At 36.7% G+C, this 17,207-nt stretch overlaps 1 protein-coding gene across 1 annotated transcript; it reads right to left on the bottom strand.

The window, feature by feature from the left end:
- Window positions 1-2,818: 2,818 nt before the first annotated feature.
- Window positions 2,819-16,070, bottom strand: LOC137394937 (alpha-L-fucosidase-like). The gene is made up of 8 exons (XM_068081711.1): window positions 15,699-16,070; window positions 13,449-13,555; window positions 12,841-12,968; window positions 12,398-12,528; window positions 11,709-11,808; window positions 10,947-11,077; window positions 4,608-4,778; window positions 2,819-3,389 (listed from the first exon to the last, which is right to left on the bottom strand). Exons 1-8 carry the CDS (start codon window positions 16,046-16,048, stop codon window positions 3,116-3,118), a joined length of 1,392 nt encoding a protein of 463 aa, XP_067937812.1. The 5' UTR covers window positions 16,049-16,070; the 3' UTR covers window positions 2,819-3,115.
- Window positions 16,071-17,207: the final 1,137 nt, after the last annotated feature.

Here is a 17,207-nt window from a genome sequence, read left to right as displayed (position 1 = left end):
GCTGGAGCCCAAACTATACGTGAGATCACTGGAGAACAATGGATCGTGGTAAATGCTGCCATTGAGCTATGTATGTATAAATATAAGCTTACGTTCTTAATAAAAGATTAACATGATTAATATAAAACACTTTTATATGACACTTTTCTATCTTTTACTTTTTATTTATATGACAGTGTTATATTAACAGACATTAGCTACTAACCATATCTAACACAACTTATGTTGTAATCATGTGACAAACCTCAAACCATATATGCGTTGGTGACTGACTGTGCTCTGTCTGACTTTGTTGTCTGACTTCAGCTCATTCATATAAATAGGAAATATTCAATTTGTGTGCTCCTGAACCCACAGCACCTGCACCTTAAAAACAATGTACTACTATGCACATAACACCAGTACCAAACAGGAAATCAGTTCATGTCACATAACAGCAGTAGCAAACAGGAAATCAGTTCATGTCACATAACAACAGTAGCAAACAGGAAATCAGTTCATGTCACATAACAACAGTAGCAAACAGGAAATCAGTTCATGTCACATAACAACAGTAGCAAACAGGAAATCAGTTCATGTCACATAACAACAGTAGCAAAAAGGAAATCAGTTCATGTCACATAACAACAGTAGCAAACAGGAAATCAGTTCTTGTGCTTTGTAAGCTTTTAGATAAATAATATGAATAGTGATTTTCAAACTGAAACAGACTAACGGCTGAAACACACCATGACTTTAATTTTATTCCGATGGCAAAACAAGAATCAAAGAAAGTTTCTGTAAGTGCATATGACTGACATAAAATGTGGTGAGAGCAAAGCACTCCTTATCCTCATTTGTATGTAAATTAAGTCTTACTATGTCTTTGTGGTTCATTGTTCGCTTGGTTGGCTACTACAGTAAACAGGGCTACTCTCACTTGGTTGGACTACTACAGTAAACAGGGCTACTCTCGCTTGGTTGGACTACTACAGTAAACAGGGCTACTCTCGCTTGGTTGGACTACTACAGTAAACAGGGCTACTCTCACTTGGTTGGACTACTACAGTAAACAGGGCTACTCTCACTTGGTTGGACTACTACAGTAAACAGGGCTACTCTCACTTGGTTGGACTACTACAGTAAACAGGGCTACTCTCGCTTGGTTGGACTACTACAGTAAACAGGGCTACTCTCACTTGGTTGGACTACTACAGTAAACAGGGCTACTCTCGCTTGGTTGGACTACTACAGTAAACAGGGCTACTCTCGCTTGGTTGGACTACTACAGTAAACAGGGCTACTCTCACTTGGTTGGACTACTACAGTAAACAGGGCTACTCTCGCTTGGTTGGACTACTACAGTAAACAGGGCTACTGTCACTTGGTTGGACTACTACAGTAAACAGGGCTACTCTCACTTGGTTGGACTACTACAGTAAACAGGGCTACTCTCGCTTGGTTGGACTACTACAGTAAACAGGGCTACTCTCGCTTGGTTGGGCTACTACAGTAAACAGGGCTACTCTCACTTGGTTGGACTACTACAGTAAACAGGGCTACTCTCACTTGGTTGGCTACTACAGTAAACAGGGCTACTCTCACTTGGTTGGACTACTACAGTAAACAGGGCTACTCTCGCTTGGTTGGACTACTACAGTAAACAGGGCTACTCTCGCTTGGTTGGACTACTACAGTAAACAGGGCTACTCTCACTTGGTTGGACTACTACAGTAAACAGGGCTACTCTCACTTGGTTGGCTACTACAGTAAACAGGGCTACTCTCACTTGGTTGGGCTACTACAGTAAACAGGGCTACTCTCACTTGGTTGGACTACTACAGTAAACAGGGCTACTCTCACTTGGTTGGACTACTACAGTAAACAGGGCTACTCTCACTTGGTTGGACTACTACAGTAAACAGGGCTACTCTCGCTTGGTTGGACTACTACAGTAAACAGGGCTATTCAACTACCTACAGTTCTCGAACTATAGTTCAGCCATTTTTTATGAGTTTATTGGTATCATCAGATTCCAAAGAAGACATCCATGCTGGCTAAAGGCATTGTTTGGTGTCTGGCTGTCTGGCAAAATACTTTCACTGGACTCAATATTTGCTTATATCAAAATAAGAATATTGTTGAAATGTAGATCCTTCAGCCGGAGCATCAGATGACTGGGCATATGGTGGCGCCGGCGCTACATATGCGTACTGCATTGAGTTACCACCAAATGATGCCGATGGCTCAGGATTTATACTACCCGAGAGTAGAATTCTCGAAGTTTTCAACTCTGTCTGGCCAGGAGTAAAGGCTATGTCACGAATAATCGAAAAGCGACATATTGTGCTGCCTACTCACTATGGTTAGTCAACATTTGGCAGCATCACTGTTATAAAGAGTGGTTCACATTTGAGACTTGTAACTCCACCCACACACCTTTCAGGAAACATTTGTAATGTGGTTAAAAACTTTGCTAGTCTGTTCACGTAGAGGTCTCATCAGTTTTTACATGAGAATCTGTGTTAACCAGGCTCTGGGACAAACTGTCAATTCATCCAAGGTGACGACCAATTCACAGCATGACACCAAATGATGATATTTTTAGAATATAAATGAATTTAGTTTAAAGCATTAACACAAAGCTTAAACCTTAAAATTGAAATGGAGTTACCTCGGAATGTTCGTTTTATTATAGTAAACATTCTTTGCTTTTTAGTTGGCAAAACTGGAGGGCTGAGGAAGACATTGACTCAAGCTGGAATTTAAACATCGCAAGTTGAAAACGTCTTTGTAATGCTCCTATGACCTCCTTGTCACAGAAAATATATAAACATCGTGATTGTGGGTTGTATTTATTGTTACCAAACTGCAAATAAACATAGCAAAAAATGGTGCATGATGAAACAGAAAATGTCCAAAACCTAAAAGTACTAACAATTGTTTAGTTGAGCAGAAAATGAAAAATGATTAGAGATGATATTGTAAAAATAATAAACAATACAAATAATGAGTATATGCGTATGATTATCAATAGATAACACAAGTAATAATGCCAATAAAATATCATTATATTCTGATCATTTGTCACCTTATTTCTATTGTAGATTGTCATTCAGTTTCCTATGTAAACACCTTAGTTACCAAGGTTGTCTAGTTTAAGTACCCAGGCATAGAATGAAGGTAACTTGTTTGGTGGAATGTAAGGAAACTTGACTACCACACCAGCTCCATCTTTCCTTCTGCTGTAAATGAACTGATTAACATCTGAGTATCCAAGCATGCTAATAGTTGTATTAGGGGTGGCTATGGGGGCACCCAGTGTAAGTTTATTATTCACAGGCCAATCGAGTACAAATGCATAGACACTGTATCCACTTGATGAACTGTTTGACTTCTTCTGAGTGTACCTAGAAATCAGGAAGAAAACTAGTAGAGAAGCGAACAGAGACACAATAGAGGAGGAAATAGTAGACTTTGTGTAACTTTTAGTTTTGATTAGCGGTGCTTGAAGTACTCATTCGCTCAACATGCCACCATGGACAAACTGCTGCCAGCTCAACATGCCACCATGTACAAACTGCTGCCAGCTCAACATGCCACCATGGACAAACTGCTGCCAGCTAAACATGCCACCATGTACAAACTGTTGCCAGCTCAACATGCCACCATGTGCAAATTGCTGCCAGCTCAACATGCCACTATGTACAAACTGCTGCCAGCTCAACATGCCACCATGTACAAATTGCTGCCAGCTCAACATGCCACCATGTACAAACTGCTGCCAGAACAGAAATTGATGCTCATCACTATGAAAAAAATCATTAAATGAGTGGTAGTAATAACACTGTATATGGTATTTGACAACAGCAGCAAGGTGCTAATGGCAGTACTGTATTTGACAACAACAGCAAAGTGCTAATGGCAGTACTGTATTTGTCACTATAATTTCTGACTATAAGTCTATAACAATTTGTTGTCGAGTTGGATTATTGGGAAATTTTTGCTCTTGCATTATTAAAGGACTAAAGACGATAACCATAGTGATGTGTTTTCTCGTCTATATGTAATATGCCGAACTACCCTCCGATTAATAAAGTCAGACTCGACGATGTAAAAATAGGATAACTCCTTATGGTGGTGAGGCTTGTACCGACATAATAGTGCTTAAATGAAAAGAATGCTAACAGTAAACAAAAAGTAGTTTTGTGTTCAAACAATGAAAAAAATTTGCAACATTTGAAAAGAGCACATCTCTGGCTGTGCCTCTTTGTGGAAGGAAGCAGCCAAGAAAAATTTATCTGTGGCAAGGCTTAGCTAAGTATTTAGTAGCTGGCTGCCAGCTGAAGCGGCAGCAACACCACCTCGCTATTACTAAACTATGGCAAGTATATGGGTCGTGAATTTCTTCCTTGTCAAATAAAGTACTCATTTGAGTTTCAGTAATGATGTTGCTGCTTTGCACTTTCCTTCATCGGCATCAAACAAGGGGTAGCAGAATTAAAGACTTAGCATCGTGTTTCCTGGCCTAAGGTCACCTAGACTGCCGCTACTTGTGTACATGAATTGTTAAGATGTCACCATCTCAACTTGGTTGCCTTTATGTATACGTAGTTTAGCTCACTGACCAGATGTTGCCAGACACCGTATCATTCTGATATCTCCAGGGTGAACTAGCGTATACCGCTTCTCCATTGACTTTAAGCCACGCCCCCATCTGTCTCAGCCTCTCCTCAAATATTGGTAGAATTCTACCATCATGGGTTGGTCCAACATTGAGGAGGTAGTTTCCACCACAGCTAAAAGTTGCCAAACAAATATTTATTTGCAAAAAAACTTGAAATCAGGGTTGTCACCATAACAAAAAATCGTAACTGCGCCTCGATAAGTGCTCATACTGATGCAAAATGCATTAAAGTTGTGGTAAATGTTTGCCTGGATACTTATGTAGTTGCATTAGTAGTGAGGTAGCAGTACTAAGCGTGTCACAACCATGCAGTATAATTGCATTGCATACTTTTACTACTGCGCAATAAGCAGTACATATGCAGTACAACTATTTTCTAATGCACAGTAAGCAGTATTGGTGCAGTGGTGGTATTTCCTACTGCGCGGTGGGCAGTGCTGAATGCAGTAAGGGTGTTGACATATGCATATACATGAATGAAAGTGCGGAGTGGATAAGGGAGAGCAAGCAATGTCCGGTGTGAATAGCCACTAATAGTAATACATCTACCTTAAACATCTACCTTAAACACGTACCTTAAACACGTACCTTAAACATCTACCTTAAACACCTACCTTAAACACCTACCTTAAACATCTACCTTAAACATCTACCTTAAACATCTACCTTAAACACCTACCTTAAACACGTACCTTAAACACGTACCTTAAACACCTACCTTAAACATCTACCTTAAACATCTACCTTAAACACCTACCTTAAACACCTACCTTAAACACCTACCTTAAACATCTACCTTAAACACCTACCTTAAACACGTACCTTAAACACGTACCTTAAACACCTACCTTAAACATCTACCTTAAACACATACCTTAAACACCTACCTTAAACATCTACCTTAAACACCTACCTTAAACACCTACCTTAAACATCTACCTTAAACATCTACCTTAAACACCTACCTTAAACATCTACCTTAAACATCTACCTTAAACACCTACCTTAAACATCTACCTTAAACATCTACCTTAAACACCTACCTTAAACATCTACCTTAAACATCTACCTTAAACACCTACCGTAAACATCTACCTTAAACATCTACCTTAAACATCTACCTTAAACACCTACCTTAAACATCTACCTTAAACACCTACCTTAAACATGTACCTTAAACACCTACCTTAAACATCTACCTTAAACATCTACCTTAAACATCTACCTTAAACATCTACCTTAAACATCTACCTTAAACACCTACCTTAAACATCTACCTTAAACACCTACCTTAAACACCTACCTTAAACATCTACCTTAAACACCTACCTTAAACATCTACCTTAAACATCTACCTTAAACACGTACCTTAAACACGTACCTTAAACACCTACCTTAAACATCTACCTTAAACATCTACCTTAAACACCTACCTTAAACATCTACCTTAAACACCTACCTTAAACATCTACCTTAAACATCTACCTTAAACATCTACCTTAAACATCTACCTTAAACACCTACCTTAAACATCTACCTTAAACACCTACCTTAAACACGTACCTTAAACACGTACCTTAAACACCTACCTTAAACATCTACCTTAAACATCTACCTTAAACACCTACCTTAAACACCTACCTTAAACATCTACCTTAAACACCTACCTTAAACATCTACCTTAAACACCTACCTTAAACATCTACCTTAAACATCTACCTTAAACATCTACCTTAAACATCTACCTTAAACACGTACCTTAAACACCTACCTTAAACACCTACCTTAAACATCTACCTTAAACACCTACCTTAAACATCTACCTTAAGCATCTACCTTAAACATCTACCTTAAACACCTACCTTAAACACCTACCTTAAACACCTACCTTAAACACCTACCTTAAACATCTACCTTAAACATCTACCTTAAACATCTACCTTAAACATCTACCTTAAACATCTACCTTAAACACCTACCTTAAACATCTACCTTAAACATCTACCTTAAACACCTACCTTAAACATCTACCTTAAACATCTACCTTAAACACCTACCTTAAACATCTACCTTAAACATCTACCTTAAACACCTACCGTAAACATCTACCTTAAACATCTACCTTAAACATCTACCTTAAACACCTACCTTAAACATCTACCTTAAACACCTACCTTAAACATGTACCTTAAACACCTACCTTAAACATCTACCTTAAACATCTACCTTAAACACCTACCTTAAACATCTACCTTAAGCATCTACCTTAAACATCTACCTTAAACACCTACCTTAAACACCTACCTTAAACACCTACCTTAAACACCTACCTTAAACATCTACCTTAAACATCTACCTTAAACATCTACCTTAAACATCTACCTTAAACATCTACCTTAAACACCTACCTTAAACATCTACCTTAAACATCTACCTTAAACACCTACCTTAAACATCTACCTTAAACATCTACCTTAAACACCTACCTTAAACATCTACCTTAAACACCTACCTTAAACATCTACCTTAAACATCTACCTTAAACATCTACCTTAAACACCTACCTTAAACACCTACCTTAAACATCTACCTTAAACACCTACCTTAAACACCTACCTTAAACATCCACCTTAAACACCTACCTTAAACACCTACCTTAAACACCTACCTTAAACATCTACCTTAAACATCTACCTTAAACACCTACCTCAAACATCTACCTTAAACATCTACCTTAAACATCTACCTTAAACATCTACCTTAAACACCTACCTTAAACACCTACCTTAAACATCTACCTTAAACATCTACCTTAAACACGTACCTTAAACATCTACCTTAAACATCTACCTTAAACACCTACCTTAAACATCTACCTTAAACACGTACCTTAAACACCTACCTTAAACATCTACCTTAAACATCTACCTTAAACACCTACCTCAAACATCTACCTTAAACATCTACCTTAAACATCTACCTTAAACACGTACCTTAAACACCTACCTTAAACACCTACCTTAAACATCTACCTTAAACACCTACCTCAAACATCCACCTTAAACACCTACCTTAAACACCTACCTTAAACACCTACCTCAAACATCTACCTTAAACATCTACCTTAAACACCTACCTTAAACATCTACCTTAAACACCTACCTTAAACACCTACCTTAAACACCTACCTTAAACATCTACCTTAAACATCTACCTTAAACACCTACCTCAAACATCTACCTTAAACATCTACCTTAAACACCTACCTCAAACATCTACCTTAAACATCTACCTTAAACATCTACCTTAAACATCTACCTTAAACACCTACCTTAAACACCTACCTTAAACATCTACCTTAAACATCTACCTTAAACACGTACCTTAAACATCTACCTTAAACATCTACCTTAAACACCTACCTTAAACATCTACCTTAAACACGTACCTTAAACACCTACCTTAAACATCTACCTTAAACATCTACCTTAAACACCTACCTCAAACATCTACCTTAAACATCTACCTTAAACATCTACCTTAAACACGTACCTTAAACACCTACCTTAAACACCTACCTTAAACATCTACCTTAAACACCTACCTCAAACATCTACCTTAAACATCTACCTTAAACATCTACCTTAAACACCTACCTTAACACCTACCTTAAACATCTACCTTAAACATCTACCTTAAACCTCTACCTTAAACATCTACCTTAAACACCTACCTTAAACATCTACCTTAAACATCTACCTTAAACATCTACCTTAAACATCTACCTTAAACATCTACCTTAAACATCTATCTTAAACATCTACCTTAAACACCTACCTTAAACACCTACCTTAAACATCTACCTTAAACATCTACCTTAAACATCTACCTTAAACACCTACCTTAAACATCTACCTTAAACATCTACCTTAAACATCTACCTTAAACATCTACCTTAAACATCTACCTTAAACATCTACCTTAAACACCTACCTTAAACACCTACCTTAAACATCTACCTTAAACACCTACCTCAAACATCTACCTTAAACATCTACCTTAAACATCTACCTTAAACATCTACCTTAAACATCTACCTTAAACATCTACCTTAAACACCTACCTTAAACATCTACCTTAAACATCTACCTTAAACATCTACCTTAAACACCTACCTTAAACACCTACCTTAAACATCTACCTTAAACATCTACCTTAAACATCTACCTTAAACACCTACCTTAAACATCTACCTTAAACATCTACCTTAAACATCTACCTTAAACATCTACCTTAAACATCTACCTTAAACATCTACCTTAAACATCTACCTTAAACACCTACCTTAAACACCTACCTTAAACATCTACCTTAAACATCTACCTTAAACACGTACCTTAAACACGTACCTTAAACACCTACCTTAAACAGCTACCTTAAACATCTACCTTAAACATCTACCTTAAACACCTACCTTAAACATCTACCTTAAACATCTACCTTAAACATCTACCTTAAACACCTACCTTAAACATCTACCTTAAACATCTACCTTAAACACGTACCTTAAACACGTACCTTAAACAGCTACCTTAAACATCTACCTTAAACATCTACCTTAAACACCTACCTTAAACATCTACCTTAAACATCTACCTTAAACATCTACCTTAAACACCTACCTTAAACACCTACCTTAAACACCTACCTTAAACATCTACCTTAAACACCTACCTCAAACATCTACCTTAAACATCTACCTTAAACATCTACCTTAAACATCTACCTTAAACATCTACCTTAAACACCTACCTTAAACACCTACCTTAAACATCTACCTTAAACATCTACCTTAAACATCTACCTTAAACACCTACCTTAAACACCTACCTTAAACATCTACCTTAAACATCTACCTTAAACATCTACCTTAAACACCTACCTTAAACATCTACCTTAAACATCTACCTTAAACATCTACCTTAAACATCTACCTTAAACATCTACCTTAAACACGTACCTTAAACACCTACCTTAAACACCTACCTTAAACATCTACCTCAAACACGTACCTTAAACATCTACCTTAAACATCTACCTTAAACACCTACCTTAAACATCTACCTTAAACACCTACCTTAAACACCTACCTTAAACAGCTACCTTAAACATCTACCTTAAACATCTACCTTAAACACCTACCTTAAACATCTACCTTAAACATCTACCTTAAACACCTACCTCAAACATCTACCTTAAACATCTACCTTAAACATCTACCTTAAACACGTACCTTAAACACCTACCTTAAACACCTACCTTAAACATCTACCTTAAACACCTACCTCAAACATCTACCTTAAACATCTACCTTAAACATCTACCTTAAACATCTACCTTAAACATCTACCTTAAACATCTACCTTAAACACCTACCTTAAACATCTACCTTAAACATCTACCTTAAACATCTACCTTAAACACCTACCTTAAACACCTACCTTAAACATCTACCTTAAACATCTACCTTAAACATCTACCTTAAACACCTACCTTAAACATCTACCTTAAACATCTACCTTAAACATCTACCTTAAACATCTACCTTAAACATCTACCTTAAACATCTACCTTAAACATCTACCTTAAACATCTACCTTAAACACCTACCTTAAACACCTACCTTAAACATCTACCTTAAACATCTACCTTAAACATCTACCTTAAACATCTACCTTAAACATCTACCTTAAACATCTACCTTCTTAAACATCTACCTTAAACATCTACCTTAAACACCTACCTTAAACATCTACCTTAAACATCTACCTTAAACACCTACCTTAAACATCTACCTTAAACACCTACCTTAAACATCTACCTTAAACATCTACCTTAAACACCTACCTTAAACATCTACCTTAAACACCTACCTTAAACATCTACCTTAAACATCTACCTTAAACACCTACCTTAAACATCTACCTTAAACACCTACCTTAAACATCTACCTTAAACACCTACCTTAAACACCTACCTTAAACATCTACCTTAAACATCTACCTTAAACATCTACCTTAAACCCTAGCAAACTTAAAATGAAGCTTCTCCTTGTTTTCTCTCATCTGGTTTGTAGTGACTTCGCATTTTTCTCCACTATTCTACAGCCCACCCTCCCTCCATCTCATGTTATTCCTCTTTCAACTTTTTAAAACCACTTTTAAACAATTAAGTCTTTATCTACAAGTTACTAGACAAAGCCCAACAGAGAATAACAAACCTGATGGTTTGGGCCATTGTGGAAATAATATCATGAATGGGCTTATAATCTCTGAGATCATCATCTCTCCGGTATCCCCAAGCTGTTTTCTGCACTGAGTCACAATTCTCCCACTTCCTAGCTTGAAGCACCTGAGTCAAAGAGATAGCAAACAGTGTGTACTAACTTCAGGGGTCCAAATCACTGTTGAACTAGCCGCATATGAGCTGGAGATGTGATTGCACTAGTAATAGGCATTTACCCATTTTGACCAACACAGGCAAACCATTGATACTGAATTGAATACTTAAGGGAGACTAGGAATTCCATAGTGTATATGTTAACAGCTCATCGAATGTGATCACACGCAACTATTGAGTGCGAAGCAGTAATCTCCAGTTAACAAACTCTGCATTGTATAAACAGAAAATTTCAGTTATTCAGACTGCAGACTTATCAACAGGTACAAGCGACCTTGTCATTTTAACCAATCAACTTTCAGCAATGTTAACAGTTTCCAATATTTTAACACTTACAGCCTTTTAAAACATAACTTTTTTACAAAAAGTGCCAGAGATTAAATGCGACTAAAGGTCCATTTTTAAAAGAATCAAAAAATAATCCAACACTTTGTAATGCAAACAGGGCAGTTAGTAAACAAACAGAATGGTAATAATATAATTTTACATGCTATACAATTCCGATCAGTACTCTCAAGTCGATTGATTATACAGCAAGCAGACAAATAGCAAACAAAGAAGTAAAACAACAAGCTCCACCTACCTTAGGGTTGTACCTGTCATTGCAGGTCAGATACCCTCCATGTTTACAGATAGTGGTATTGCCCCAGCGATCGTTCACAACCACTTGATCTTTGACCGGACTGCAACAAACAATTGACTAGTCTAGTCACAAAGTGCGAAATCTGTAGAATGAACGAGTCAACATATTATAATCAAGCTTCCAACTGTACGAAAATAGCAGAAAAACAAGAGCCGACTTTAGTACTACTAAATGCAGTTGCAGCGACTGCTGTAGTGGCGTATCGCACGGCTAGTTGTATTGAAAAAATAATGTGTCAAAAAATGTCCAGTGCTGACAATAAATTATTGTTTGTTGTTACGCCGCCATTATTTGCTGCATTTATGTAGATCAAAGACATTTGGATGGTGTCCATCTTGTCCTAGTAGTTGTGCAAACAGTTATAAAACAATTAGCCACCCACAACGTTTAATGCAAGAAAAGTACCGATCAATTAAATGCATGAATCAATTAAATTGTTTGACACTTAAAATTGTACCAAATACAATAATGATAAAAACTCTTACGCGTAAAAGATATTTTTGGAAACTTTCAACAATTGAAAAAAGTGGCATGGAGTTTTTCAAGCCAACCAAATAACCAGTTTCTGCGCACGGACTATATAGGTATAATGATTGGGGTAAAGATGGGATTATTGGTCACGGCCCCACCTGTCATTGTAAAGCCAAGTAAGAAACTCCTTAGACTCAAAGTAGTCATCCGAGCCATGGCTTCCATCTGACCAGATGAGATCTGGCCTGTATGTGTTAACCAATTCATACAATTCAGGAATTGTTTTCCCCTGTAACAAAATGTTTCACTATTTTCAGAAGCAAAATTTAAACTGAATGTGATGGTGATGTTCAAGAACAATAACACACATTGTTAGTTATAACAATAAAACAGGCCGGCTGTCATGTGGCTAATCAAGGTTATTCCAGGAGACAAGTAATTGTGTTTTAACCTACAAATTTTTGACTGAAAAGATCAAAGGAGCTAGTAAATAGGTCAAATGTATATACGAGCTTTTCAGCTCAATAATGACTTCCATCATTTTAAATACAAGCCATCTATGCAAAACAATTAAATAAATGCAAAAGGGTATAAATTTTACCTTCACAAAAAGTTGAGACCGATAGCCAGAGCCTTTATCAAGCAGATACAGTGGGTTGAACCACTCATACAGTGAGTGGTATAGCCCAAGGTGTAAACCAGCCCAACGAACTGCTTTTGATACTTCAGCTACAAACAGAACAACCAAAATCAACAGCATAAAGTGATGATGAATATTGACTTTGCAGGTTTTTGAACCTAAAGTTCACTAGTACATTATGGCTAAAATATTGTTAATTGGACTTGTAAGTAAGCCACCAAGGAATACTTAGATTGCTTGGACCACAAGCAATGTAAGTATATGGCCTGATACAGGTTTGTCCCCCCATACAAAACACACTTGTTTTTCCAAAAAGATATCAGGAGTTAAGAAATGACACCAGTGGATCAGCTAAGGCTGCATGTGTAAGATATTGGTAGAAAAATAACCTCACACCTCCCCACCCGTGTACTTGACCGTTAGACACTCAAAGTTATTAAATGATGTAGTGTAACACAAAACAGAGCCAATAAAAGCTGCACCAACAACCCTTTGGTTCTAGCAAGTAGAGTGATCGAAGAATTGAAACACGGAAAATAGTGTTTCGGGAAACACTGTTGACAACTAACCAACAAGATCTCTCTTTGGTCCGACTTGCATAGCGTTCCAGTTGAATGAATAATTTGTATTCCAGTTACAGAATCCTTCGTGGTGTTTGGTGATCAGCACAACATACCTGGTTAACATAAAATTGTTGACTAAATCACCGGTGATATAGGAAAAAACTTTCAAACAATCACTTGCAGTTTTGGCTGCAGCTGCTTTCTCAGATCCAATTCTTTTTCCAAACGAATAATTCTGTCAACATACATCAACCTTCTACGCTCTCAGTAAAGACTGAACCTTCTACACTCACAGTAAAGACTGAACCTTCTACACTCACAGTAAAAACTGAACCTTCTACACTCACAGTAAAAACTGAACCTTCTACACTCATAGTAAAAACTGAACCTTTTACGGTCACAGTAAAAACTATAGCAAAAGAAATTAAAAATCGACACGTCAGATGCTGATTTATCCAACTTGGGAACTACAAGTCAGTACAATTCAGAGGATCATGACTTATCTAGCCATTATGTCACAGGAAATAATTGGGCGATCTTCCACAAGGTTGGGAAATGTTAGTAAAGTCGAACCTCTACATACAAATTTAATACGTTCAAAAATTAGTTTTGTTTGTTAAAACAAGTTGAAGCTAATCTTTACTATAAAACTACGTCTATAAAGCTTATCTGTTTCATTCATTCTCCAACCCAAAAACCTATGATGGCCAATTTATACACGTATTTGTATTATCTTGATAAAACTTTGTAAGAGATGCATGTGAAAAAATTATTCACTAAAATAATATTCAAAATGAAATAAGTTTTAATAGTGAATTTAGTGTAGATTATCAGTCACTCCGCCCGAAGGAGAGTGCAAAATATAGGCAACATTCACTTCTCTTGTAAAAGGATTAAATTAATCTTCCCAAAATTCATACGAGCTATTTGAAAAATACAACGCCAGCCTCTATTTGACCACCACTATAGGGGGAGGGTTGAAAAATAGAGCACCATGGCATTCAAATAGAGGTTTTACGGTATATACTCTCTAGCAGTCATCAAATTTTTAATGATTTAATTAACAACTCGATGACAACTTTAAGACACTTGACGGCAAGAGTAAGCATGAGGGTAAGCTAGGCCATGCATAAGTTTAGCACACAGTAGGTAAAGGGGGTGAAAATTGAGCACGACGCAACTTACTCAAACTAGAAACTTAAACTAACTTTTCCTGTTTATTTTTCTTCGTTTTACGCTTTCTTTTTAGTCTATCTTTTAGTTTACTTGACTGTTTTGCTTTCATTTATTCATCTACCACATGTCGAGAAACTTCAACCAATATTACGTAGAAAATTACATTGCTTGTGGGTTGAAACGTTTGCTCAAAGCTTACACTATTTGTTGGAAATTTTCTAGGTTGAATCGGTCATTAATAGATGCTTGACGGTATGTTTTATAGAAATTGTCTGCTTTTTTAGTAATTCTTTGATTACTAACAGTAATTACTAACAGTCTAACCATATAGGCCACAAGCATGTTCTATGAGATAACAGCCAAACACATACCTGCCAATAAAAATATGGAAGATATTAATGGGTTTTGTCTAAAGAAACACCTAATAAAATCCCATAATTATGCCATCTATCTAGTAATTCTTTGACTAAGGATTAACCATAGTTTAAAAACACCAGCGAATAAACACTCTCCTGTTTCTTGAATAAGACTCTTATGCACAGTATATTTTAGCAATATAAACTATAAACTGTGGATGCTAGGTCTTTGAACACTATGCCTAAATTAAAAATACCATTTTATATTCATGATTGTGGTGAAATATTTTATACTTGCAACGCAGACATGCTATTAAGAGCTAAAAGGAAGAGTTCAGTTGACATTCGACAGCTTCACGCTTGCAACAATATAATTATTTATCTGTAAGGAGTGAGAGTTCAAGACCAGGAGGTATTCAAGTTCAGTAAATTTTAAAATCAAATCTTTAATTATGATTTAACGGTTTAGTTTTAAAATACTCCATAAAATAGTCAAGACATAGTTATTAATCAGACTAAATTTGATCTACATATGGATAATGGAATCATGGCAAGAGGTGTTTTTTAATCAGATTTTTTTCAAAATTACTAACAATATTGTGTATGACCTTGGTAGGCCAAAGAACAGATATGTTAAACAACTCATGGAAAATTAAAAACATGTTTTAAGTTTCCAGGATCTCAAGCTACCTGTACGGTAATAGCCTTTCAATAGAGCACTTACTTTGCTCCAGCATCCTCAAACAGATCAGCCCACTGTTTCGGATCAAACAGCTCTGCAGTAAATTGACTGGCAAAGTCTGCATAGGTCCAGTCCTCTCTGTAGTTCTTTTTCATAAACTCGTAATAAAAATCTCCAGGTTTGGAGTCATGCCAAAACTTCCAGAAGTTGGAGCCATGAAGGGCAGGCACAGAGAAAACGCCCCAGTGAACAAAAATACCGATTTTGCTCTCATCATACCAAGTGGGCAGAGGCCGGGAGTCAAGAGAATCCCAAGTAGGTGTGTATTGTCCAGTAATTGGAGCCAACGTATTGTAAATTACCATCAGAGTGCCAGCCAATGCAATCCACATATTTCTTGCCCCCAGACAACCTCTGCAAAGTTGATTCGGTGATTTGCATTCATAATAAAAATATGGAAGATATTAATGGGTTTTGTCTAAATAAAAACCTAATAAAATCCCATAATTAGGCCATTCCGTCTAGTAATTCTTTGACTAAGGATTAACCATAGTTTAAAAACACCAGCGAATACACACTCTCCTGTTTCTTGAATAAGACACTGATGCACAGCATATTTTAGCAATATAAACTGTTAATACTGAGCGTTTACTAACAGTCTAACCATATAGGCCACAAGCATGTTCTATGAGAAAACAGTCAAACACATACCTGCCAACTCTCACACATTGGGCATGAGAATCACGCAATTGCCCCATGCCTCACGCATCTCACACCCGTGTCACGCAATTGCCCTTTTTACCCAAGCAAACCTGTATTTTTTGCCCCAATCTTCAAGAAATAATCATATACTTACTACTAATAAACAACTATCTATAAATATATTTGTGGCATTCTCATCTATCAATATCCTCCACGACATGTGATTTCCATATGGAGTTATATTATCTTTCGCTGTGGTGTTTTTATACGCTATGAAAATTTACCCCACTTATCAAATCCTCGCGTTTTCATTGCCCCCAAAATAGACTCTCACTCCTTTCCCCACTCCAGGGTTGGCAGGTCTGACCAAACAGAACTTTTTGTGATGCTTCTAAAGCGCATGCACATTCATTTAATGAAAGCAGAATACACTTCGATCTTGTAAACTCATACATATTTTGTATAGGGGGATCAACACTGCTGGACTATGTAAATAAACAGACCTTCGGTAAAAATATTACACTAAAGCATCGTGTTAGCACTATTAACTCGTATACCTAACGATATTTCATATGGTGATATAAATAAAGAAAAACAGCTTATCAACTTTGCACGGCTAAAATAAAAAATTCTTACTTTCATAAAGCAGACATTGGAAATTAATAATGTAAGAAAAATCAAATTTCCCTTAATTAAATGTGCCATCACAAAAAACTGTCTCCGAGTAGTAGTTATGTTATGAGTTCGGAAAAAGTCTCGCCGTCATATGACCTGACAATGATATTTAGTTTGCTAATCCAATTAAGAGAGATCCTATTGTTGTAGAGGATTGTAGATGTATTCTTCTAT

This window comes from Watersipora subatra, chromosome 4 (genome assembly GCF_963576615.1).
Source record: "Watersipora subatra chromosome 4, tzWatSuba1.1, whole genome shotgun sequence".
Taxonomy (NCBI): domain Eukaryota; kingdom Metazoa; phylum Bryozoa; class Gymnolaemata; order Cheilostomatida; family Watersiporidae; genus Watersipora; species Watersipora subatra.
The sequence above is the reverse complement of the archived record's forward strand: the minus strand, read 5'-3'. Positions and strand labels throughout refer to the sequence as shown.

Excerpts from the sequence above, each read along its gene's own strand:
- LOC137394937 (XM_068081711.1), bottom strand. The coding sequence starts at position 16,048 with ATGTGGATTGCATTGGCTGGCACTCTGATGGTAATTTACAATACGTTG. Across the intron at positions 13,556-15,698 it reads TTTGAGGATGCTGGAGCAAA|GTATGTTGTGCTGATCACCA; the intron begins GTAAGTGCTCTA and ends TATGTTAACCAG. Across the intron at positions 3,390-4,607 it reads ACGGTGTCTGGCAACATCTG|GTACACTCAGAAGAAGTCAA; the intron begins GTCAGTGAGCTA and ends CCTGATTTCTAG.